The following is a 26,327-nucleotide window of genomic DNA, read 5'->3' as shown; positions in this document are numbered from 1 at the left end:
GTCTCACTCTGTCACCCAGGCTGGAGTGCAGTGGCACAATCATAGCTCACTGCAGCCTTGAACCCCTGGGCTCAAGTGATTCTCCTGCCTCAGCCTACTGAATAGCTGGGACTACAAGTATGTACCACCACACAAGGCCAATTTTTAAAAATTTTTTTTAGGGATGGAATATTGCTATGTTGCCCAGGTTGGTCTGGAACTCCTAGCCTCAAGTGATCCTCCTGCCTTGGCCTCTGAAATAGCTAAGATTACAGGTACGAGCCAAACAGACATTTTTGAGAAATTGGGCAAAATTGAGTATGTGCATTACATTACATTAAGAAATTACTATAGGCCGGGCACGGTGGCTCACGCCTATAATCCTAGCACTCTGAGAGGCCTAGGCGGGAGGATCACTTGAGCTCAGGGAGTTCGAGACCAGCCTGAGCAAGAGCAAGATCTGTAGTCCCAGCTACTTAGGAGGCTGTGGCAGGAGGATCGCTTGAGCTTGCTGTGAGCTAGGCTTATGCCACAGCACTATAGCCTGGGTGACAGAGGGAGATTCTGTCTCAAAAAAAAAAAAACAAAAACCAGAAAACAGCATTGTGGGCCAGGAGCCTATAATCCCAGCCCTTTGGGAGACTGAGGTGGGAGGATCGCTTAAGGCCAGGAGTTCGAGACCCTGTCTCTACAAAAAATAGAAAAAAAGAATTGGCTAGGAGTGGTGACTTGTGCCTGTAATCCTAGCTCCTTGGGAGGCTGAGACAGGAGGACTGCTTGAGCCCAGGAGTTCAAGGCTGCAGAGAGCTATGATTACACCACTGCAGTCCAGCAGCCTGGGCAACAGAGCAAGACTCTATTAAAGAAAGAAAGAAAGAAAGAAAGAAAGACAGACAGACAGACAGACAGAAAGGAAGGAAGAAAGAAAAGAAAGAAAGCAAGCAAGCAAAATCCAGGAGGTTCCTATCACCTACCTCACAACACTGGAAGTCCTTGTCCTCACAGAGGTCATTCCAAACTGACCACCCTAGCCTACCTTTTCGGCTTCATTTCCCATCATTCTTTTCATTTATTCAACAAATGTTTGCCATGGGCTTGTTACATGCCAGGTCTTGTGATGGGCATATGAATTACCTACCATGTGGTGGTTCCTGCCCCCAAGAGATTTATATCTTGGGGCCAGGGGTGGGCAGTGCAGGGACCTAAGCTGATAATTCCAGATCAGTGTGGGGGCCTCAACAGAGGTCAGCTCAGTGTTTGGGGGCAGTCTGTGGGCAAGGCCCTTAACCCAGCCTAGAAGAGCAGAGACAGCTTCCAGAGAAAGGTAGAACATGAGCAGAGTTGTGAAGGATGAGTACCTTAGACATGAACAAGGAAATCTGTCATTCCCACAGGAAGGAACAGCACGGGCAAAGGCAGGGAGGTGTGAAACCAGCTCTTCATTGCACATTTGCTTACTGAGTGCCCACTAGGTGCCAGGTGCTGTTCTCGGTGCTGCGAGGCAGCAGTGAATAAGCACACCAGATGAGCCTTTGCCCTCATGGAGCTGACAGTGCATGAAGGGAAAACATGGAAATGCGGGTTAGGATGAGGAAGTGTCCCAGCTACAGCGGGAGGTGGGGGAGGGGGGATAGACTGCTAGAGTCTCTCGGAGAGGGTACATGAAAACCCTGAAATTTGAATGTAAACACGTGTGTATTTTCACATGAGCATTTCCATAGACAGTGGATTAATAACGTCTTTTGTATTCTTAAAGGGATCCATGACACTCTTGGGTTAGGACCTTAGGACTCTTGTGCTAAGTTAAGGAGTTTGGCCTTGATCTGGCTTTTGGGAGCCACTACTGCATTTTAAGAAGTGAAATCATCAGAGCCTGACATGTGCTTTTGCCAGCAAGAACTCCTTCTGTCTTTCCCACTGCTAAGCCTTTGCTCTTGCTGTTACTCCAGCCTTGACGAATGGAAAGTGTAATACTTAAAAGCCAGACAGACCTGTCTTTGCATCCTGCGTCCAACCACCATGTTTCAGCTGCAAGCCTAGTTTTCTCCCTCTGTGAAAAATCGTGAGGTTTAAAGGAGACCATGATGTCTTCAGGATTTAATGACAGTATTTTGGGGGGCAAGTGCCCAGCATATAGTAGCCACTCAGCAAATGTTAGTTCTCTTGGGTTGGTGGCTCAACTGTTCCGGGGTCCCCTCTTATCTGAGGCCTTCTTGGAGCTTTCTGTGCAGTCACTCACGTTCCCAAAGAGCTTTGTGGGTATCTCAACACACTATATTAAACTCACATGCAATGAGATCACACCATAGTCCAAGTAGGGACACCTTCCCTCTATTTTACAGATGAGGAAACTAAGGCTCAAGAAGGCTAAGAGATTTACCTGGAATCAATCGATTAGTATGGGTCTGGAAGCAACTGATCACCACGTCTTCTGAAATCGTGGCAGCAACAATAATTGACATTTATTATGGTTACTATGCTAAATGCTGTACTCAGCATTTTACCTGCATGCTAATCTGTAATTCCTTCGAGGCAGGTAGTAGATTCTATCGTTTACGGGGGAGAAAACTGAGCGCAGAGAGGTTAAGGAACTTGCCCAAGGTAATCCAGGCTAGTATGTTCCCAAGTTGATACTCAGACCTCAGTCTGACTAACTCCAAAGAAAACCGTGTCATTCTGCTTTTCTGAAAACACTACTCCCAACCGTACAGTTCAAAACCCCACCCAAGCCTGCCCTGCATCGCGGTCGGTCTCCTCCAGCCGAGTCGTTCTTTGTTTTGACCGAGGATACAGAGGGCAACTGCCTGACGTCAGAGGGGGCTTAGGGAGAAAGTGGGGGTCCAGGGCGGAAATTTAGGCGCTGGGGCGTGTGTCAGAGGGAAAGTGTCGGGGGACTGGCAGCCGAGTCACGTGCGTGTGAAACTCGACCTAGGGGGAGGGGAAGGGAAGGGAGCCCCCGCCCCCACCTCGGGTCGCAGCTCCGGACGCGTGTAAATACAACCATCAACTCGGGAGATCCACTTCGTCCGTGCCCCGCTTGGTGGACCTGTGGCGTCGGGCGGATTCCTAGTCCCCGACTTCTGACGGGGCAGAGGAGGGGAGATCACCCGGCCGTCGCGCTGAAGCTCCGAGGCCGCCGGGACCCGGCATGCAGAGGAGACCCCAGCGCGGGTGAGGCTCAGGGCTGGGCCGCCGGACCCCGGACGCCCAGTGTGGACGCGCCGCGGAGGCGCAGCGCTCGCCGAGGCGTCCGCAGCTGCGGGAGGCTCGTTCGCCCCCGACCCGAGGTGAGCAGCGGGTGGGGTCCCGGCTGTGCGTAGCCGAAAGCCACCCCGGGCGTCTCCTGCCGCCACTCCCAGGCTCCCCGCGGGAAAGCCCGTTACCTGAGCCCGTGAGTCCCGCGGCAAATTGTCCTGTCCCTCGTCCTCCCCACCCCCTTCTTTCCTCCAGCCCCTCCTACTTTTCTCTTACTCTCAGGCCCCCTCTTGCTGCACTTCCTCTGCTTAGAGCAACACTCTTGTCACAGTTCGAACGAACCTCCGGGGCGCCTGAACCCAAAGCCCCATTTCACAGATGGGGGTACTGAGGCCCCCAGGGAGAAGTGACTCGTGCTTTCCTCCCCTCGCTCTTGGTCTTTCTTTCTTGCCCTTCCCGGTCCTTCTGCTCGTCTCACCCTGCTTGTTGCTCCCCGCCCCCGCGCCGCCCGCATCCAGTCTCCTCCCGCGGTGGCGGCCGCGGCCGCGGCGGGGGTGGCTTGGTCTGCTTCCCTCCCTCTGGTAAACACGCCCGCGCGCCCGCCAGCCCAGCCGCCGCCACTGCCCTTATAAAGTCAGCAGCGGCCGGACTTCCTGCCGAAGTCCGAGCCCCTCCCGGGGCCAGAGGGGGCAGGCGGTCCCCCCAGGGGCGCAGCGTAGTGTCCTGCGCCCCGCGGAGTGAGTGGGGCGTGCGCGGGCGGAGGGGGCGCCGGCGGGCCCGCCCTGGGTCTCCTCCCTCCACGTGGCAGCTGTTGGTTTGGCCCGCGAGACTATCTGAACTTGGGTCGCCTGGTGTGGAAAGGGGGAGGGCTTGCTCGCGCCCGGCCCCAGCAGGAAGGAGTGGTCCTAGAGGGGCAACGGGAAGCGGGGTCTCTTAGGCAGTCTTACACTTCCCCTTCTTCCTCCTGCCTGGTTCTGGGGGTCCCTCCTGGCGCTAGGGGCCAGACGTGGGCCAGCGGTGCTTCAGAGCGCACTCTGCCCCTAGCTGACCTCTGGGGACTTGCATTTTTGGCCCCCAGGAGCCGGGTTCTGCGCGCCCTGGCCTGGGTGGGGGAGCCCGGCAGCGCGCCAGGAAGCTGCAGCACGCAGACAGGACTCTCGTTGTTTCTGATCGTGGCCCGGTGGGAGCCCAGCGCCGCGTGCGTCCCTGGCACTGCTAGTGCCCTCGGAGCTAGCTCGGTGGCACCTACTGGACAGCTCAGGGCTCTATGGGGCCTCCATGAAGGCCCCTTCGCAGGTTGGCCCGAGGGATCTCAGGAGCCACCAAGATGCAGGACCCCTCCCAGGGGCCGCTGGGGCTCCCTTCGCTCAGCGTTCTGTTTCTGAGCAGGCTCACGGCCAGCATGGCCCCCACGCTGCAGCAGGCGTACCGGAGGCGCTGGTGGATGGTCTGCACAGCCGCGCTGGAGAACCTCTTCTTCTCCGCTGTGCTTCTGGGCTGGGGCTCCCTGCTGATCATGCTCAAGAAGGAGGGCTTCTATTCCAGCATGTGCGCAGGTATGCCTGAGAACGGGCCAGCTGGGCTGGGGGAGGGACGGCGGAGGGGGTTGGTGGAAGCCAGAAAAGGACAGGTGGCTCGGTGGACAGAAAGCAGGGCTGCTCAAGACCGAGCACTGGGCTGGGAGCTGGACAGCCTCACTTACTGACCTCTTCAAACTTCATTGGGAGGACAGGTGGCATTCTGCCCACTCTACCTCCTTTGTCTAATCCATTTGTGACTGCATGCCAGGTATCCTGCTGGGATCCAGATCTTGGGACTAATCGCAGAGCCCTAAGCCTCTGAGAGCCTCAGGTCTCCAGTTCTGTGAGGAAGAAGTGCTGCAGCTAGCTGCGTGAGGAATTTCTTAATAGGGCTGTTGTAGGGCTAAATAAGACCAAGGAGTGCTGCCCAAGGTGGGGTTTGAATGTAAAGGGCCAGCATTCTCCCCTTTTCAAGACCTTGGACCCCCCCCCCCCAGTTTTCAAATCACTCATCGCACAAAGTTGCCTTATTTCATCTAGGACAGACATTATGAGTGTGTGTGTGTGTGTGTGTGTGTGTGCAGGGGTTTTCTGTTTTTCATTTCAATCACCTTGGCCTCTTGTGAGTGGCCCAGAACAGGGAGAGGAATAACGGCAGCCACTGGGCTATCTGCAGCTGCCTCAGGGCAGAAGTCACCCCTCCTGGTGTGTGAGACTTGAGTCTGATGTGTATCTTCCTTTTCTGGGAAGGAGAGTGCTGTGCCGACAAGCTCAGCCTGAGCAGCTGCGTGGATGTGGAGTTTGGCTCCCCGCCTTCCTCCCACCCCCTTCCCCACCCTCTGTGTTATGGAGCAGGCTTTGACGGAAGGCCAGCTTGCATTTGCACTTGAATCCCAGCTTCCACCCCTGTTACCAGCTGGTGACAGGGGTGAGTTCCTTAAACACTGAGCTTCAGTTGCCTGGTCTGCAGAATGGGAATAATAATAATTTCTATCCCGTGGGAGTGCTGTGAGAGTCCACAGTGCTTGATAAATGCTAGTGTCCTTCTGGCTTCTCCTGGCTCCTCAACTCAACTCCCTGCCTCACAGCACTTGCTGTGGCTGTGGGAGAAACCCGATCTCTTGCGGCTGGAGGTGGGAGGTCTTAATATCTACTCTGAACAGAACAGCAGCCAGTCCACCCTGGGGGCTGCCTTACTCCAGCCAATGTTATAAAGAAGCAGCAGGTGATACTGAGGGAAGGTGACTTGCCCTAACCTCCTGGCCCCAGTTACAAAGTGTTGGAGGGGAGGAGGCAGAGTTGGCAGCTGGCCTGGGAAGGCAGGGGGTGGTGAGAGGAGGAGGCCTGAAATGAAATGATGGGAGTTCCTGGGTGGCTGTGAGAACCAAGTGATGAGTTACTAGGGGACCCACACAATATCTTAAGTCCCCTCTGAGTTTACCCTCCAGACTGGAGAGAACCTTCCAGTCCTTTGCTGCCTAGTGGCCTTGATACCTGTCACTGCCCATCCGGTAGCTTCTTCCCGCTTCTCCACCTGTGGTGATGATGTCTTTTAAATCAACTTTATTGAAGATTAATTTACATCATACATTTTGATGAGTTCTAACAAATTTATACACCTCAGTAACCAGCACACAATCAATATTTAGAACATTTCCATCACCCCCAAAGCTCCTGCTTCCCCTTTGAAGGCCCATAACCTCCACTGATGCCTTTAAAAAATATGTAAAACAGCTTTATTAAGATAAAATTCACATACATTACCAGTCGCCCATTTAAAGTATACAATTTAACGGTTTTTAGTATATTCAGAGTTGTGCAATCATCAACACAAGTCAATTTTAGAACATTTTCTTAACCCCCGTACCCATCAGCAGTACTCACTCCTCTCACACCTCTTTCCACCCCCCAAGCGCTACACAACCACTTATCTGCTTTCTGTCATAGGTTTGCCTATGACAAAAGTTAGATTTACCTATTGTTAGTGTTTCAGAATGGAAATGGAATCTTATAATATGTGGCCTTATGGGATTGGCTTCTTTCACTTAGTATAACGTTTTCGAGGTTTATCGCTGTAGCATGTATCAGCACTCCTTTTCTTTTTATTGGAGAATAGTACTCCGTTGCATGGGTCAACCACATTCTATTTATCCATTTGTCAGTTGATGGACATTTGAGTTGTTTCCACTTTTTGGCTCTTATGAACAATGATGCCATGAGCATTTGTGTACAAGTTTTTATGTGGACATGCATTTCCATTTTTCTTAGGTATATGTCTAGGAGTGGAATTGCTGGGTCATGAGGGTTAACTATGTTTAACATTTTGTTTTCCAAAGTTGCTACACCATTTTATTTTACTATCAGCAGTGTAGGAGGGTTCTGTTTTTTCTACATCCTCAACATTTGTCATTGCCCGTCTTTTTTATTATAGCCATTCTTGTGCTGCGGTCCCCAACCCCTGGTCTGTGACCCAGTACAGGTTCGTGGCCTGTTAGGAAACGAGCTGTGTGTCACCACCTGAGCTCCATCCCACCTCCTCTCAAACCGAGACACCTCCCACCTTAGTCCTTGGAGAAACTGCCTTCCATGAAACTGGTTCCTGGGGCCAAAAAGGTTGGGGACCACTGTTCTAGTAGATGTAAACTGGTATCTCTTTGTGGTTTTGATTTGCATTTCTCCAATGGCTAATAATGTTGAGCATCTTTTCATTTGCTTATTAGCCATTGGCATATCTCTGGAGAAACGTCTATTCATTTTAAACTGGATTATTTGTCTTTTTATTAGTAAATTGTAGGAGTTCTTTATATTCTAGGTACAAGACCCTTATCAAATATATGATTTGCAAAATGTTTCTTCCATTGTGGGTTGTCTTTTCACCTTCTTCATGGTGTCCTTTGGTGTACAACAATTGTAACCATTGATGAAATCCAATTTATCTATTTTTTCTTTTGCCACTTGTGTTTTGGTGTCACGTTTAAGGAACCATTACCTAATGTAAAGTCACAGAGATTTACACCTGTGTTTCCCTGGCTGTTTGGGATTAGGTAGAGGTGACCAAAGTGAACCCCTCTCCTTTTCTCAGAACTTATCTGTCCATTCTTGGAAAGCAGGTACAACATGCCTCTTTCCCTTCCACCTCTCTTCCCTTCAAGGTACTCCAGCCGGAATCCTTGAGGCTGTCAGGCTGACTGGGGATGCCATTCCCTGTTCTGCCTCGGTCGTGCCACCTGACTAGAAGTGTCCACTTTCTGCTTCTTGGAGCCTCATTCATTGTGGATCTCAGACTCCCTCTCCAATGTCCCAAGAACACAGAATAAGACCAGGAATCTTATTAAGACCAGGAAAGAGGCAGGCAGCATGGCTTCCAGCTCTGCTATGTGCTGGCTGGCTGATTTGAGCCAGTTGCTTTCTTGATATCTCAGTTGCCCTGTATGTAAAATGGGACCAGTAATGCCAACCTCATGGGGCTGTTGTGAAAATGAAACGAGAGCAAGCAGACACAATTGCAGACTTCAGGTGGGATTGTTACTATGTTCTGGACGCAGCTTTGCCGTCATTTGCTGTGTGACCTTAGGCAAGTCACTTGGCCCCTCTGGATCTTCATCTCTTTCCAAGTCTATAAAATGGAGTGAACAATTGCCAACCCTCCTGCCATACAGCAATGATGTAAAGATTAAATGATGCCATTTAACAAATATTTAAAGAGCTCAACAAATGTGGTGGAACTCATTACTGAAGTATTCATTAATACTTTGGGGCTTCCTGGCCACACTCCCTGTCTTCTCAGTGACTTCTGCTCCTTTAGGTTCAATTTGTCATACACTACTGTATATCCAGCATAAACGCCCAAATAAAACAGTCTCTCAAGTTCTTTAAGCATTTACTATTTGTTGGTTAGCTCTTTAGTCCTCACTACAAATCTGTGATATAGGTATTATTATTACCTCCATTTTACAGAAGAGAAATCTGAAGCTCAGAGATGCTAAGTAACTTGTCCAAGGTCACACAGCTAATACATAAGGAGAGAGTAAGGATTCAACTTCAGGTCTGACACCAGGACCTTTCTGCTGGCCTTCGGAATGGTGTAGATGTCCTGGATCCGCAATGGCTAAGGGTTCTCCTAGAGGAGTCCAGCCATAGGCAAGACACCACCTAGAGCCCAATCCTTAGGTGTTTTTGATGAATGCAACTGTATCAATGGCAGGAAAGTGAAGCATCAGGAGGTTAGGAAAAGAACCCTGACCAGGGAGACAAAGAAAATGGCATCATTCTGCGAGTGTGTGCTGTGGTGCGTGGCAGTCCTCAGAGCCAGCCTCCACTGTCTCCTTTTCACAGACGAGATAACGGAGCCTCGAAGAGTTTCAGCAGCACAGCGAGTAGTCAGGATTTGAACCTGGCTCTGTCAGACTCCAGAGGTGAATGCTTCACCATGATCCTGTTTTCCAGTATTTCCCAGACCTAGTCATTTGCACTCCACTGTCATGATCTTACATTTCTGTGTGCCATGGGTACTGTTATTTACTTAATAATTCCTTTTTTTTTTTTTTTGAGATAGAGTTTCACTCTGTTGCCTGGGCTAGAGTGCAGTGGTGTCATCATAGCTCACTGCAACCTCAGACTGCTGGGCTCAAATGAACCTCCTGCCGCAGCCTCCCGAGTAGCTGGGACTACAGGTGCACATCAGCATGCCAGGCTAATTTCTTCTATTTTTAGCAGAGACAGGGTTTCGCTCCTGCTCAGGCTGGTCTCAAATGCCTGACCTCAAGCTATCCTCCTGCCTCAGCCTCCCAGAGTGTTGGGATTATAGGCATGAGCTACTGCGCCCAGCTAATAATTCCTTTTTAATCAACCTACTTTTTTAAAAGATTAGCCTTAAAGTGTAATATCCTTAGAATTTTGGGTTTGATGTTACTCCCCTCCCCCCACACACATCACACAAAATACATATATATGTTTCTAATACATAGTAGTACACATTTACATATGTGTGTATATTTCTAATGTGCATTCAAATAACTAATAACTGTGAAACCTCCAAAACTATTCCATGTACTGCCTAAACCCATCTTGAGTACTCACATGCTGTGCATACCAAACGTTGGAAAACAGAGTTTTCTGTGGCTTCTAAGCCCAGCTCTGTCACTGGCTTACTGAATACATTCTCCCTGTCCCATCCCGTGCCTCCCTTTACTTCTTCTCTATAAAAGTAGATGGGTCAATGCCAAAGACCTCTTCTGTTGTCATTAACATAGATACTGGACTAAGAGGTCTTGGGCTGGCTCCCCTCTTGGTTTAGAAGTTGGGTTTTATCCAACGACTCAGAGTGACCAGGCCTCACGAACTAGCTCATATTAGTCAAACTTATGCACAGCTGATCCATAAAACAGGAATGAATGTACTAAGTGACCTCGAGTCCGTAGCAGTCCACTGGGCTGGATTCTCCATCAGCGGAAGAACGCATGTCCTTGCCAGCACTGGCACGTGCTTGGGAAACTTACTAAGCTGGCCATGCAGAACAGAGAGGCCCTCTAGGCCAGTGGAAAACTCTCGGCGTTGGAGATTCTCTTGAGTTTGAATTTGAGCCTGCCTCTAAGAAGCTGGGTGACTGTGAGTTGCTTTGTTTCTTGGAATCTCATCATCTATAACATAGGGACCATGATACTCACTTTCTAGGGTTGTCGTAAGGATTACATGAGATTCTATATGGAAAAGCCTGGCACAAAGTAAGAATTCATGGCAAGCTAGTGGGATTGTTTGTGAGGGAAATTGTCATTTGATTGTGAAAGACTTAGGAACAGGAACAGTGTCTGATTCAGGGGCTACAAATTCAAATGCCAGTGGGGGCCAGGCAGGTGATAATAGTTGGGTAAAGCAGGGCAAATGTAAGATGGCAGATGTCTGGGAACTAAAAGAATGGTGAGGACTTGTGTGACCTGAGAGGGCAAGCCCTGTTGAAAAGGGGTGTCTTCCACTCAGCTCCAATAATGGCCAGAACTTCTGACTTTTTCAAAAAGACCAGAAATCTGGATTTTTTATGTGGTAACTCCTGATTGTAAGTTGGCCCCTCATTATAATTTACAACATTGTGAGGATCAATACTGCTAGTCAAGCAAAACATGAGCGTGGGCCCAATGCTGGTCACCAGTTTGCAGCCGCTGGTGTGTATCATCTTTGTATTTCTTTTTGCTTTACCCATTGTCCCAACACAGTGCTGACATACAGGAAATACCCAGTAAGTCAGTGTAGAATGGAGAAACCGGTGCAGACAAACTTGGTAGAGAAATGAACAGTGATCATAAAGATCACTAAATTATAGGGCTCACCTGAACCCCAAAGGCTATGTGATCTAATGCCCTGACCGCTTCCTCCAGGTGCCAGAGCACTTTCCCCATCCCCCTTGGCAGCTGGTACCAATGAGGAACTCCCCATTGCCCGAGGTGGTTTCTTCCCTGCTTGGCCAGCACTCAGGATGTGACAGTTGTTTATGGTCTTCCTTTTGGTTACACATAGATCACTTTACCCTTCTGCTGCCTGCATTCCCTTTGGATACCTAAAGTCAGGGGTCATTGTCACCACTGAGGGCAGATGTCCCACTACCCCAGCATCCTGGCACTATCACATCCCCGTTCGGTCTCTGCACAGCACCTGTCACTCTTTAAATCAGCATCTATTTCCTTATTATCTAATTAAGCCCCAGGAGAGCTGAGAGCTTCCTGTCTCATTCTCTGGGGATCCCCAGCTCCTAGAGTATGGCCTTACCACATCGTGACCCACCAGGAGGGCTGTTGTCTGCCCCTTCATCAGCTATTTCAGGAGCACCTCCTCTGGGCCAGGCACTGTGCAAAGCTCTTTGTTCACCGTCTACAAGTGAATCTTTCTAAAGAGCATCCTCTTTACAGACAAGGGGCCTGAGGCTCAAAGAGAGGAAGTTACTTGTCCAAGGTTGCACAGCTAGTAAGGCTGGTGGTGGGAGTTCAGAGCCTGGGCTCTCTGCCTCCCAGGTGCACCCTGAGTTTGCCCTTGGCAATGCCGCCTAGTAACAAATTGGAAGCCAAGGAGCAGCCAGCTCATGACTCACTGAGCACTGAGTAAAGTGAAGTCACCCTCTGCCCCTTACTACTGGCCTTTCTCCTTGTCACAGCTCCAGGCTGGCAGTTTACCTTGAGGAGGAGTCCTCCAGGTAGACTTCTGGAGGGTAGAGGGCAGTGCTGTGGTCCTGATTCTGTGCTTCAGTTTCTTCCTCTGGAGAACGGAGGTACTATATTAACTGACTCGTGGGGCTGCTGTGAGTTAGTTAATGTATAGTGACTATTTACAACAATGCCTGGAACATAGTTAAGTGCTCAGTAAACATTAGCTATTATTATTTTATCAGAATGTTACTTACCGAGAAAGCTTCTTCTAAGTTTTTTTTCTTTTCTATTTCCTCGGACATAAGAAAACAAACCTCTAGGCAGATTCTTGTTATGGCCATTACAGCGCACTCACCACCGTTGCCCTAGATTTGGAAGTGCTTTCTCTTGTGGGATCCATAAAACCCCCTGAGCTGGGACATTGAATAAATATTGCAACTTGGTAAACACTTTGATGTCCATTATCTCGTTTGAACTGGTTGAGGCCTCAGGTTTGGTGTGTGTGACTCTCCCAGGGTCACATAGTAATTGCTGCTATTTATGGACCCCCCGCCCAGGACACATGACTCTAGGCTACCGCCAGGGTCACCTGGCATGGGACTTGAATGCAGGCCCCTGACCCCAGGCTGCTCCCTTCTGTGCTGGGCGGGCGGCTACTTCTGTCATGTGCTAAGCACCCCTTCCCCCTCCTCAGTTGAGAACGCCACCAACACCACCCAGGATGAGCAGCGCCAGTGGCTGAGCTGTGACCGGCAGGACGAGATGCTCAATGTGGGCTTCACCATTGGTTCCTTCGTGCTCAGCGCCACCACCTTGCCGCTGGGGGTCTTCATGGACCGCTTTGGCCCCCGGCCTGTGCGGCTGGTTGGCAGGTGAGTGGCTGGGCTGTGGGGACCTGCAGGGGCAGGGGTTGCTCAGAGGGCTCACAGGTCAAGCCCTCCCCCTTCCCTGTGTCCCCTGCAGTGCCTGCTTTGCTTCGTCTTGCACCCTCATGGCCCTGGCATCTTGGGACACTGAAGGTGAGCTGTCCTCTAGTGCCCCCACAAGAAAAGAATGGGTGGGATGAAGGCAGATGTTCATCCCAGCTCTGCCCTTGGCCTCCCACTGCTCCTCCTATCCCCTCATCCGCCGCTCTTCCTCTTCCCAGTGCTGTCTCCATTGATCTTCGTGGCACTGTCTCTGAATGGCTTTGGTGGAATCTGCCTAACGTTCTCTTCACTCACTGTGAGTATGACATGCCTGTCTTGGCAGCAGGACTTCCGGGCGGGGGCGGGGGCGGGGGCGGGGGGGGGGAGGGCGAGGCATGGGGCGCGTGTGAAACCATGCAGGTGGCGGCTAGAGGTGGGGGTGAGGCTGTGTGAGTTTGTGTGTGTGCGCACAGAATGTCTACTGAGCTCTGTTCTAGGGGCTGAGGCCACAGCACAAACAGGACTTGACAACGTCCTCCCCTTCTGGAGCTTACATTTGGGGTAAACTAATAAATTATGTCAGTAGTCTTAAGTGCTGGGAAGAAAATAAAACTGAGTAATCTGATAGTGAGTGGAAGGGAGAGTGTGTACGTTTGCCATGTTAGTGGCCTGTCCGTGTCAGAGGGCTTGAGACTGCAAATGTAGTTGTGAGTGTATGAGGTTGAACTACGTGGAATTGTTAATATCTGGCCGGGCTTGGCCTATAAAAAGGGCTTTTTCACGCAGCTCGACCTATTGCATGTGTGTGTGTGTTTTTCTAAGTGTGTATGTTTATGTATGTGAGTACAAGGGTTAAAGGCATAGAGTGTGTGGGTGGGGGGAGGGGAAGGTTCCTGGCTGAGCCGACTTGGGGCGGGCTGTTTATCTGGGACGAGGGCCTCCTGACAGCCAGACTGGGTGTTTTTGGCTGAATTTCATCTTACCCCAGCAGCTGCCTTTAATTCCAACCGGGGACATTTCACAACTCTCTAAGGAAGTGGATCCCTTCCTCCCCGCCCCGCTCCGCAGCCCCTTCTCCGTCCTGTGTAGCTTGGCTCGCTGCCCTAAATCCCTTTCCTCCCCGGGCGCGGGGCCTGACCTCCGACCCTGCCCTGGCCGCCTGCGGGGCTCGGCGGGCGCTCGCCGCCGTCTCCCGGCCGCCTGTAATCTGCAGCCAATCGCAGGGCCCGGCGCCGCCCCCGCCCCCGCCCCTCCCCCGGGCCGGCCCCGCCCCTCCCCCGGGCCGGCCCCGCCCCGCCCCCGGGCCGGCCCCGCCCCCGGCCGCCGCGCTAGCAGTGCTCTGCCTGGCCCGGCGTCCAGTGCTGCGGCCGCCAGCCTGGGGTTAGCGGGTTAGCGGGTTAGCGGCCGGCTTCGCCCTGCCCGCGGTGCTGGGCGGAGACAGCCCCCGCGGACCCTTGCGGGGAGGGGGCCCTGCCCCCCCAAGCCCTGGCTGCCTTCTCTGGCGTCCTTGGCAGCGTGCGTCACTGATCCGGGATGCCAGGGAAACCTCTGCCCGAGTGAGGCCCAACCTGGCCCCGCTCCCTCTCCTGAGCCACGTGTGGGGGAATAGGACGAATCGGTTCTCTTGTGTTTAAACACCTTCTTTCCCAGAGCTGATTGAGGTCTCCCTTCAGAGCCTCAGTTTCCCCCTCTGTGGAGAGGGTTTAGTTTTGTGTGGCTTCTAAGGTCTTTCTCAGCTACAGGATCTGGTGACCTGGGGAGGACGGTGGGATCAGAGGTGGGTGTGTGCAAAGGACGTCATGACTTTGCCTTCTCTTCCCCTGAGGGCCTGGTTCATGCTGTTGACAGAACATACAACCAATTAATTCTCTACTGGTGGGGGTTCTGGGCTGGCTCTGCGTCAAAGTCACCTCCTCTGGAGACGTGGCCTGTCCCTGCTCCCTGCCTGATTCCCACCTTCACCTCTCTGGCCCTCGCCAGGATCTGTCCTGATCCAACAGAAACTGTGGGCTGGGACATTTGGGGCCACCAAGAGGGTTAAGAGGCACCATCCTGTTACAGGGTCAGCCACGGTCACAGCCTTGTGTTAGGGCTGGGATGGCCCCAATAGGAGAGAAAGTCATTAACATGCTCTGCGAACCTGAGTATCGTTCTTCACTTCTTTCCCTCTCTGGGCCTCAATTTTCTCATCTAAAATGAATTGGACTAGGTCAGTGTTTTCTTAAACACCTTTTCCATGGGTTGTTCAGAGCTATCATGTGATAAAGGGGTTCCCTAAACAACAAACTTGGGAAACCCTGGGTTTAAACAAAGTCAACAAAATTTCTCTTTTCGGGCACTCCTGGGAGCCTTTTAGATGTGAAAGTGCATCATGAGTTTGTAGGAGGGAAAGAGTACAGTTTCCAGGTTGATTTTGCCTTGGGGCCTTTCTGTCACATCTCCTGGGGGCTGTTACTCCTGGAATTCAATTTTCCACAACTGGGCTGGGAACCCTGAGTGTGTGTCGGGGTGTCCCCTGCTCACGGGTACCGCTCTCCCCCCTCAGCTGCCCAACATGTTTGGGAACCTGCGCTCCACGTTCATGGCCCTCATGTTCGGCTCCTATGCCTCCTCTGCCATCACGTTCCCGGGAATTAAGGTATGGAGCTGCCTGGGGGGCAGTGAGGTCCCCTGGGTTTTATTTTGCCTTGACAAGAACTGGGTGGGGCTAGGTGAGTAGTGGCTGGTGCTGCCCCGTGGGTCTGACTTCTCTCTTCTTTGGCCTCCTTCTTTCCTACGCTGGTGTCCCAATGAAGGCCTTCCTCCTCTCTCCTGGGCTGGTCTCCCTGCCTCTGATCTTTTCTCTCTCTGATCTGTCATTCTCCTGACTTCCAGAATGATCTTAGATGGAGAACTGGCCCCCACACCTGCTCAGAAACCTTCAGTGGTTTTGTTTCAACTACAGAATCAAGTCCAGCCGCTTCACATGCGTTCGAGGTTCCTGACTCTCTGGCCTCATCCAACCTGTTGGGGCACATCTTTTTCCACACCTTCCAAAGAAGCTGAGTGACTTGCTCCAGGGTCACAAAGCTTAGTCCATGCCAGGCTAGATCCTGGACAGGTCAGCTTGGTGGACTTGGGAGCCAGGAGACCTGGTTTTAACTTAGACAAGGTAGGGGCCTCTGTTTCTTTCTCTGTCAAATGATATCATAGCACACATTGACTGTGTCGTGATGTGCTCCTCCGACTCCACCTTGGGCAGTTAATTTGTTAGTTTAGAGGGCACTTTTGCTCAGACTCTCCAAAGGAGACTGAGAGTGTGCATGGGTAGGGTGGCCATCAATTTTTCTGGTGGGCAGATATAGAGGGTGAGTGGTTTTCCCTTGTCTTCAACAAACGGAGTAGGGTTTGAGAAGCCAGATTTCACCTCCACACATTTGGCGGTGTGGCCCTTTAAAACTCTGTCCTGCCACAGGAAGGAAAGGACCCCAAGGCCCAAGGCTTGAAGGAGCAAATTTTTCCCCAGCTGTGAGTGGAGCTTTGGGCAGGAGCCTGAGGGGAGAGCAGACATCAGTCATCCAGGTGGAGGGGACGGGAAGGACAACAGGAGGACATCATCCCTGTGCAGCAGCCTCTCCCCTGAGAGGAGCTGACACATCTGCACAGAATCCCAGTCAGTTCAGAACCTACCTGTCCTGGGCTCAGGAGGCCTTAGGCAGAGCACTTGCACTTCCCCACAAATCACCCAGTTGTGGCACCTGGGAGCACCTGTGAAAGGTGAGATGAGGCTTCACAGACTGGGTTTCCCTCTCCCCCAGGGAACGTGCCAGGAAGGTGCAGGATAAACCCGGTGAGGCCTGGTAAACCTTGAGTGTTAATTTTTCCTTTGCATATAACATGAAGTGGACATTTTTGTGTGAAAATAAACATGATTATTGGTGGAATCATAGGCAAAATGCATATACTTTTTAAGATCATAATTGAGATTTCAATGACATTTTGAGCAAGTGGCCAGACACTTTATTTAGCACTCTGTGGGGACTACTTCACACCTCTTTAGGGAGACTTGGGTGGAAAAGGAAGAGGAATGGTGAGTCTTCTGAATCTCTTTACTTCTGGCCTTGATTTCCTCATCTGCAGATTGGGCACAAGGAGTTGGGTAGAAAAGATTTTCTTTTAAGTCCTCCGAGGCCTGGGTTCTACCTCAGTGGTATCTAGGGCCAAGTGGCCTCCCCCATGAGCCTGCCCCCTCCTCCCACAGCTGATCTATGATGCTGGTGTGACCTTTGTGGTCATCATGTTCACCTGGTCCGGCCTGGCCTGCCTTATCTTTCTGAACTGTGCCCTCAACTGGCCTATCGAAGCCTTTCCTGCCCCTGAGGAAGTCAATTACACGTGAGTGGCTGGAGTGGGCAGGGATTCCCCAGCTGTGGTGACAGGATGGACAGAATCGGCTTTGGAGCCAGAGAGACCTCAGCTGAGATCTCAGCCTGGCAAATTGCCTGAGCTCTCGGAGCTCTGCTTTCTCATCTGTGCAATGGGCCTGTTCCTGCCTATCCACAGGTGTTTTTAAGTAATAGAACTGGCACATAGCAGGTGATCAAAATATAGTAGCTATAATATTATTGTTATTGTCCTTTGTGGGTTTGGAGGAGGAGATCAGAGTAGGTGGGACCCCAGCAATAGCACCAAATACCATATGAACCCAAAAGGGGGGATACAAAATAACCAAGCACCCCACCTTTTGTGGGGCAACCTGAATGCCAACTTTTCCCAGCTGCATATCAGTCCATCAGGGGTAGGGGGTGATGCTCCATGACAAGTACTAGGGTGACAGTCATATAGCTGACATTTATCGAGTGCCTACTGTATGCCAGGCACTGTACTTGGCCCCTATACCATTCTCAAACAGCTGTATGATATAGATTCTATTATTAACTCCATTAATAACAAAAGTGCAGGAAATGAAGTGACTTGCTTGAAGGTCATATTGAAATGGGGGTGAATCTAAGTTGGAATCAGGCCGTCTGCCTCCTGTCTGACGTTTTAATGCAGCCTCCTCCATGGGAACAGCCTAGGTGAAAAGCACCTGATGGACTCTTCATTACTGGGCACCTGTGCTAAGCTGGCCCCTGGGCCAGGCTCCAAGCAACACAGACAGGAGCCCAGCATTTGGGAGCTTATTGTTGGGCATGTTGGTGCTGGGTAGAGGGGTGCTCTACCCACTGGGACAGACTGGGGCGGCTGCCTAGCAGTAGACTATTGAGGGTGGGCTCTGCATGGCTGGTTCCCACACTCTGTGGCCTGGCTGCTGGCAGGAAGAAGATCAAGCTCAGCGGGCTGGCCCTGGATCACAAGGTGACTGGCGACCGCTTCTATACCCACGTGACCATCGTGGGCCAGCGGCTGAGCCAGAAGGCCCCTAGCCTGGAGGAGGGGGCTGATGTCTTCATCTCATCCCAGGATGTTCGTGGCACCTCGGAAAAACTTTCTGAGCGTGAGTGTCTGGTCAAGGCGCTAGCCTTGCACAGGAGAGTGGGTCCTCGTGCTTAGTGAGCACTCATGTTTCTCTCAGTCCTTCCAACACCCCGTGATGTAGGCGGTGCCTGCTCCCCATTACAGGTGGGGAAATCAAAGCTCAAACAAAGCTGGAAAGTTCAGATTCAGGGGTACCCTGCTGGATTCTCAGGATGGGGGAGGGAGGAGCTTCCGGAATGGGGGCAGGGTCTCTGGGCCTGTGGGGCAGCTGGTTTCCTCGGGGGGGGGGGGGGGGGGGGGGGGGGGGGGGGGGCCCTGCAACCTGTGAGCCTACTGCATCAGGTGCAGCCAAGCCAGCGAGCCTCCTGGCAGGGGCCTTCCAGCACCTGGCTGGCCAGTGCCCCCTGCTGGCTGCAGGAGGAGCTGCACCCACCTGCCCTGCCCACTTCCCTTGAGACCCCTGGACTGTCACTCCATGATTAGTGGAAAGAGTTCCTCAGAGTCAAGAGACGGGGGGCTTCAGTGCTGCTCCCCAGTTATGGGCCATGTGACTTGGTAGATCACCTGATCTTGCTCTTGATTTCCTCATTTCTTAGACTGGCACTAATAACACCCACCAAACAGGGAAGTTAGTTGTGACAACTGAATGACACGGTGGATGTGGAAGCTTTGTAAAGTGCAGAATGGTGTGCGGTGATGAGGGTGGTTACCCCACTGCCGATCCTCAGAGGTCTGAGGGGCCCAGGGTGTGAGCCGGAGTCAGGCCGACCTGCACTTCCAGCCCTGTGAGCTCGGGCAAGTCATGCAACTCTCTGAGCCGCAGTTTCCTCATCTGTAAAATGCGGTAAAGATAGGGTTGTGTCAGATTTGATTAAACAGGATAATACGTGTCAAGTGTGTAGCCCGTAGAGCTATTACCACACAAAGCATAGGTGGTCACCTATAAATGTTCTGTGGAGAGTTTGGGGGCAAGGGAACCTCAACCTTTGAAGAAACCTGTCCCTCCCCAAAGTCACATAGTGACAGAGCTCCCACTAGAACTGCATGAACTGGGACAATCAGAGGGCCGTGGAGGGCCTGGGGCTCAGGGGCACCCCCTGCTGTCTCCCCAGGGTCTGTCCCCTTCCGCAAGAGCCTCTGCGCCCCCATTTTCCTGTGGAGCCTCCTCACCATGGGCATGACCCAGCTGCGGGTCATCTTCTACATGGCCGCCATGAACAAGATGCTGGAGTACGTTGTGACCTGCGGCCAGGAGCAGGGTGAGGCGCTGCGGAGGCCCCTGGGGGGCGGCAGGCACAGGAGGGTCACCCTGGCTGAGCTCTTCTCACCGTGCCTTCCCTCCGCCCCACAGAGACGAATGAACAGAGAGAAAAGGTGGCAGAGACAGGTAGGGAGAGAAGAGCAGGGCTGTGGCCCACAGCTACCCGCCCTTGCCCACCCTGCAGGGGGTGGGACTCCTCTGGGCATGGGCCCACCCTGGTGACCCTGTGCATTGGGGGATGTAAGAGTCTGGGGTCAGAGGAAGGCTGTTTTGGCACTCTCTGGTCACCCTTGGGGCAGCTCCTGACCTCCTTTCCCTTCCCGTCCTGCCCAGTTGGGTTCTACACCTCCATCTTTGGGGCCATGCAGTTGTTGTGCCTTCTCACCTGCCCCCTCATCGGCTACATCATGGACTGGCGGATCAAGGACTGTGTGGATGCCCCGGTTGACAGCACTGCCCCAAGAGATGCCAGGTGACCTGCACAGGGATGATGACAGCAAGTGGTCACACAGTGCTTTCCATTTTTTCTGTGCTTCTATAACCAGCATCATATTTCATTCTCTCAAGAGCACTGGGAGAGCAGGGGCGCTTACCCATTTTACAGATGAGGAAACCAAGGCTAAGAAAGGCCACGCCTTGCCTGGCAATAAGAATAGCTAATATTGAGTGCTGCCTTGTACTAGGCCCCTTGCATTGTCCATTCAGTCCTACAACAGCCCTCTGAGGTAGGTACATTTTGGTTTTGGGGTTTTTTTTTTCTAGGAGAGATGGAGTCTCACTATGTTGCCCAGGCTGGTCTCAAACTCCTGGGCTCAAGCAAAAAAAATTTATTTTTTTTTACGAAGTATTCTCATTTTACAGGTAAGAAAGGTAAGACACAGGTTACACAGTTAAGTAACTTACCCAAGATCGCACAGCTTTTAATAGCAGGCTCCAAAACTCATGTTATAAAAAGTACATTCAAAAGCCTTCTTAAGATGCCGGGTATGGCTGTGTACACCTGTAGTCCCAGCTGCTTGAGAGGCTGAGGCGGGAGGATCACTTGAGTCCAGGGGTTCGAGACCAGCCTGGGCGACATAGCGAGACTCCATCTCTTAAGAAAATAACTTATTAAAAAATAATAATAATAAAATAAAGCTTTCTTAAGTGTAGGAAGAGATTGAGTTGGTATGTTAGATATCTATTGCTGTATAATACATAAATTACCCCAAAGCTTGGCATCATTAAACAAGAAACATTTATCATCTCATACAGTTTCTGGGAGTGACAGGCTCAGGGTCTCTCATAAAGCTGTAGTCAGGAGGTTGGCCAGGGCTGCCGTCATTGGAAGCCATGCCTGGGTTGGAGAATTGGCTTTGGTCCAGTTCCGCCCACATGGGCCTCTCCACAGGGCTGCCCCGGACATGGCAGCTGGCTTCCACCTGAGCAAGAGCGCTAAGAGAGAGCAAGATGGAAGCCGCAGTGTCTCCTGTAACATAATCTTAGAGGCAGCATACCATTGCTTCCATAATATTCTGTTGGTCACATAGAGTAACCCTGGTATAGAGTGGGGCGGGGGGGACTGCACAAAAGGGGGAATACCAGGAGGCAGGGGTCACTGGGGGCCATCTTGTTGGCTGGAGACCACCGATAGGCCTTGAACCCAGGTCTTCTGACTGCTTTTGTTCTTTTTGTGTTAATCCAAATAGTCCTCGTTTGTCCTGAGAGGATGGGAGAAGGAGAATAGGAGAGATGGCATCCAAGGAGCAATCCAGTGGCCTCCCTCCTTGCAAAAGTGCCTGGCCCTGGCACCCAGCCTTCCTCCGCCACCCTCTGCTCCTCATGACCAGGGTCCACCAGCAGGGACCTTCTGTCCAGGACAGATGGGCCGCCCGCCCTCACCCTAGCCTACTGACCTCTCCCCTGGGCTGGCTTCAGAGCCCTTGATCACAGCAGAGGGAGAAGCTTGCTGAGCAGTCAGGGACTAAGCTGCTGTCCTCTGAATGGCATCCGCTTTTGTCCAGACTGGTGGGCAGAGACACCTTCCTGGGGCTTCTGATGAGAGACAATGTGAGAATTCTCCATTCTCTACCTTCCGTCCCATCGTTGGTTCTCAAACTTCAGTGTGCATGAGAAACAGGGAGTGGTGGAGACATTTGTCAACATGCAGATTCCTGGGCCTTGCCCCTGAGATTCTGAGGCCTGGGGTCAGGCCTGTGAATCTGCTGTTAAGAAAGCCCCTCGCTGATGCTTGTGTAGTTGGGTGGGGGAAACACAGCTGGATAAATGGTTTTCTACCTTTTCTGCTGCCCCAGCAGCGGAGGCACATCACAAGGGGGCCTGGCCCAAGAACCAGGGAGCTGCTGGAGAGGTAGAGGCAGTGGCCAGTGACTTCCATTTCTCCTCAGGGATGGGGTTGCTGCCAAGTCCCTCAGACCGCGCTACTGCAAGATCCAGAAGCTCACCAATGCCATCAATGCCTTCACGCTGACCAACTTTCTGCTTGTGGGTTTTGGCATCACCTGCCTCATCAACAACCTGCACCTCCAGGTAGCTGCTTCCATCCTTCTCCTCTCCCTGCCCCCCCGGCCTCCTCCAAAGGGACGTTTCACCCAGCGCCTGCCTTCCAGAAAGCATGGTTTCCATCCTCCGGTCTGGGTCTGACTATTTCTGGGTTCTCCAGGAAGTGTTTCCAGTAGATTGGGTTGGCGAGGGGGATAAGAACATGGAGGTGCACTCAGTGCAGTCCCCATTCCCTGTTCACCCCACCCCTCCTCCTGCCTCGACACTCTCTCTTAACCTCTTCACTCTCTTTGGTTTCAGTTCGTGACGTTTATCCTGCACACCATGGTCCGAGGTTTCTTCCACTCTGCCTGTGGAAGCCTCTATGCTGCAGTGTGAGTCCCCCTGGCTAATTGCCTTCCTGAGCTTTGCCCCCATAACCAGGGAATCCCAGAGCAGAGTTAGAAGGGCCCAGACATCCCCCGGTGCACCCCTCCCACGCCCACCTCCCTCGAATGCTGACATCTCAGAGTTGTCGGGGATCTTGGAAGCCATCTGGTCCACTGCCCTCTCTGAGCCCCTCACTTCTTCAAAGGCAGCCCACCCCGCTGCAGTGTGACTTCCACCGTGGGAAAGTCTTCCCTTAGAGGAAGCTGAAATACTTGGCTTGAAGACACTTTGTTCCTATGTCTGCTGTCTGGAATGGCCCCCAAAGTGGCCTCCACTGTGCCGCATGCCTGCCTGGAAGAAATTTCCCAAAGATAGTCTTGTTTGCCTTATAATTTTCCTCCTTCATGTTGAGCCATTTGGCTTGGTTTCATCACTATATCTCAGCACCTAGAACAGCGCTTGGCACATAGTAGGAGCTGGATAAATATTTGTTGAAAGAAAAAAGGAAACAGCAAGCGTCTCTGGTTTCCACTGCCAGGCGCTGTAGTGACTCTCGCCTGCATGGGTGATGGAGTAACATAGGACATTACGATAGTGATGACAAAATCATGACGTACTGAGGGCATCCTGCACGGCAGGCACAGGGCGGCCCTGTGACCACCACTCCCTGATCTCAGCCATCTTGGCGGAGGGCAGCCCATTTCCCTCCATCTGCTCAAGCCCAAACCTTGGAGTCCTCCTTGATTCTTCTCTTCCTCACGCTCCACACTCAGCCCATCCACGGTGCTGCCAGCTCCTCCTCCCACATATCCCAAATGTGACCCCTTCTCGTCCCCTCCACTGCTGCCACCCCAGTCCGAGCCGCCGTCATCGCTAGCCTGGGTTATTGTGGCAGCCCCCAAGCGGTGTCCCACGTCTGCCCTGATCCTCCCTCAGTCTGTTTTTAGCACAAGGGCTGGAGTCACCTGTTAGACATAACTCTCTTCACGTCACGCTGTGGCTTCCCATCTTATCTCACTCGGGGTAAAAGCCAAAGACTTTATTGTGAGCTAAAAGGCTCCACAAGACCCGGCCCTGGGACCTCCCTGCCTTCTTGCTCCCCTCTCCTCCCCTCCTTACTCCGCCCCAGCGACAGTGGCCTCCTTGTGCCTCGGTATCCCCAAGCACGTTCCCTGATGAGGGCATTTGCACTTACTAGTCCCTGTTTCTAGAACATTCTCCAGATAGCTGCAAGGCTCCCGGTCTCACCTTCTCCCCTTTGTCAGGTCCTTCCCCAGCTGCCCTCTTCTCAGTGAGGCCTTCCCCGGCCGTCCCATCTGCACTTGCAACCCCCTTGCCGCCCCCCACCCTCCTGGGCTTGACTTTTCTCCTGAGCACTCATCGCTGTCTAACATAGCGCGCATTTCTCTTGCTTATCGTCGGACTCCCGCCTGCATCATGGGAATGCCACCTCCACGAGGGCAGGAATCTTCATCTGGTTGGTTCACTGCTCTATCTCAGCACCTAGAGCAGTGCCTGGCACATAGCAGGAGCTCCATAAACACTTGTTGAAGGAATAAGGTGAACAGCCTGCGAGGTTGGTGCTGTCCCTGTTGTTAGCTCAGAGAGCTTGGGCTGCCAGCTGTTATCACACAGACAGGAGGTGTCAGAACCCACCTCTGTGGCCCTGAGGTCCCGGCATGTGCCCTCCCTCGAGGCCAGGGACCAACTTGTGCAGAGGGCCTGAACTCTCGAGCACTACCCTTCCTGGCTCGTGGAAGCAATGTCTGGGGGAAGGGACCCGAGGGGTCCGGGCTGGGCTGGAGACGGCTACACACCCCTGCGCTGCCCCTCTCCTGGACAGGTTCCCATCCAACCACTTCGGGACGCTGACGGGCCTGCAGTCCCTCATCAGCGCCGTGTTCGCCCTGCTCCAGCAGCCACTCTTCATGGCCATGGTGGGACCCCTGAAAGGAGAGCCTTTCTGGGTGAGAGCGGGGATTGGGTTGGCATGGGGGCGGGCAGGGGGAAAGGCAGGGATGGGGGCAGGGGCAAGGGGGCCTGTATGTGAAGGAATCCGTCACTCATCTCAGCCAGACACACCTTGGAGGGCTCTAATCTGGGGGCTCCCAAGCTGGCTGCCCCTCAAAACCCCTCACACAGTGTTAAAAATACAGATTCCCCAGGCTACTGAGTCAGCATCTCTCAGCCTGACCCTAGGAGTCTGTTTTTAATAAGCTCCCAGGTGATTTGTGAAGTGGCCCATTCCTGATCCTTGGGCCTGTGTTCAGGACCCACTGGTCTGATCCAGTTCCACCCAGAGCAGGCATCGTCTCTCCAGCACCCCTGAAAGGGAGTTCCTCCCCTCTTGGCTCAGATACCCTCAGAGCTCAGTGGCGGGGCCCCCACTCCTGCATGAGGCAGCACCCCTGTTGTTAGAAAGGCTTTTCCTTGCACCGAGCTGACACGTGCCTCCCTGAAGCTGATCTTCCATCTGCCCACTGGGGCCACCCACACGTAAACCCTTCTTCCACAAGAACGGGGATGAAATAGCTGCTGCCATTTACTGAACATGCACTATGTGCTAAACGTGCTGTGTATATTTTTTCACTTAATCTTTGTCACAGCAGCCCTGAGAAGGAGACACTTATAGGTGTGATTACTTGCCCAAAGTCACACAGTGAATAAGGCAGGGTGGGATGTGAACCGGGTCAGAGCCCATGTGAGGGCCACTGTCCTGGGCCTTCCAAGCTGCCTGTCCTCCAGGCTGTGCATGCCAGCTCCTTGAACTGGTCCTGAGAGCCTCTTCTCTCCACCCCGAACAGGGTCCTATTGGTCAGCGTCTCCAGTGGTCAGAGCTGCCAGTCCAGAAAGGCCCATTTCCCGAGCAGCCTGACCAGCCCAGTCTCCTACGGCGCTGTGATCTTCTTCATATCTACCCAGAGAGTGCCATAGCGTGTGGGCAGTGCCCAGGCTCTGCCACTTATTAGACCCAAGCAGTCTCGTCTCAGCCACTTTGCAAGGTTGCTGAGCATTAAATGAGATATTGATGGAGCAATGACTGCCCACAATGAGTACTAACTCTATTTTTCATTCTGGCCCAGGGCCTGCAGCAAAGATGCCTGGGCATTTTTGGGCTTGTCCTGTTGGTGGCGTACTCCTTCCAGAGCTGGGCACGGGGTGTCTGGGCATGTCCCTGCCCCGCTGCCCGCCCCCTGTGTCAATCCTCTTGGAAGCTAAGGAGGGTCCCTGAGGATGATGAGGGCAAAGGGCTATTTACCTGACTCTGTTTCTCTCTCCTTGCCCCAAAGGTGAATCTGGGCCTCCTGCTGTTCTCGCTCCTTGGATTCCTGCTACCTTGCTACCTCTTCTACTACCGTGCCTGGCTCCAGAAGGAGTACATGGCCAACGGGGTGTGCCCACTGAAGGTGCTCAGCGGCCCTGAGGCAACAACATAGACTTCTGAGGCCGAGAGACCTGGACAATAGGCACCCAAGGCCTGAGCAACCAAAGGGAATGCCCCATAAGGCTTTTCTACCGGTAACATTCGCATAGAGCTAGGGGCCATGGATTTATAAATACCAAGAGTTCTATTTTTGTAAGGACTTGCAAAAAGGAAAAAAAAAAATCCCCAAAGCAACGCTCCATTGACTGAAGATAGTCTCTGTGCTAGAGGGATTGGGCCTTCTTCTTCCTTGCATTGGAGGACACCAGGGTGTGGGGTGCCCTTTCTCCAGCCCTTCGCCCCAGGGGCCTGCCTCCTGGTACCTCATGGAGCTCGTGGGATCAGCGAACAGGCTACCCCTCTAAGGTCCCAGCTGCCAAGAGTGTGCACGCATGCCTGTGTATGCCTGTGTGCGTGTGTGTGTGACGCAACTTTCCTCAGAAAGAAAGGGGCCTGCGGTGCTGGCTGTGCCCTGGGTGGGCTGTGGGGGGTAGGCCCCTTCCAGAGGCTGGAGGGCAGGTTCCCTCCCTGGTGCTGCTTCTTGCAGGTCTTAGAGGAAATAAAAAGGGAAGTGAGAGA

At 52.6% G+C, this 26,327-nt stretch overlaps 1 protein-coding gene across 4 annotated transcripts; it reads left to right on the top strand.

Annotated features, from left to right (window-relative positions):
* Positions 1 to 2,980: 2,980 nt before the first annotated feature.
* SLC43A1 (solute carrier family 43 member 1) lies at positions 2,981 to 26,327 on the top strand. 4 transcript variants are annotated; one of them, XM_069470022.1, is made up of 15 exons: positions 2,981 to 3,266; positions 4,564 to 4,730; positions 12,522 to 12,699; positions 12,791 to 12,846; positions 12,975 to 13,051; positions 15,281 to 15,373; positions 16,976 to 17,109; positions 18,033 to 18,211; positions 19,305 to 19,451; positions 19,544 to 19,579; positions 19,787 to 19,925; positions 21,841 to 21,982; positions 22,256 to 22,329; positions 24,168 to 24,291; positions 25,615 to 26,327. In XM_069470022.1, the coding sequence occupies exons 2-15, from the start codon at positions 4,577 to 4,579 to the stop codon at positions 25,759 to 25,761; spliced, it is 1,680 nt and encodes a 559-aa protein (XP_069326123.1). In that variant the 5' UTR covers positions 2,981 to 3,266; positions 4,564 to 4,576; the 3' UTR covers positions 25,762 to 26,327. The 4 variants fall into 4 exon arrangements, with proteins under 4 accessions (XP_069326123.1, XP_069326122.1, XP_069326124.1 ...); XM_069470021.1 differs by having other exon boundaries at positions 2,981 to 3,150; positions 25,615 to 26,321; XM_069470023.1 differs by lacking the exon at positions 2,981 to 3,266 and adding an exon at positions 3,786 to 3,911.

Source organism: Eulemur rufifrons, chromosome 6 (assembly GCF_041146395.1).
Source record: "Eulemur rufifrons isolate Redbay chromosome 6, OSU_ERuf_1, whole genome shotgun sequence".
NCBI classification, from domain to species: Eukaryota; Metazoa; Chordata; class Mammalia; order Primates; family Lemuridae; genus Eulemur; species Eulemur rufifrons.
Note: the sequence above shows the minus strand (reverse complement) of the source record. Positions and strands in the feature narration are given on the sequence as shown.

Bases quoted from the DNA above. Each gene is read 5' to 3' on its own strand.
- SLC43A1 (XM_069470020.1), top strand. From the start codon at position 4,502: ATGCAGGACCCCTCCCAGGGGCCGCTGGGGCTCCCTTCGCTCAGCGTT. The intron at 15,374-16,975 runs GTATGGAGCTGC...CTCCTCCCACAG, and splicing joins TCACGTTCCCGGGAATTAAG to CTGATCTATGATGCTGGTGT. The intron at 18,212-19,304 runs GTGAGTGTCTGG...CTGTCTCCCCAG, and splicing joins CTCGGAAAAACTTTCTGAGC to GGTCTGTCCCCTTCCGCAAG.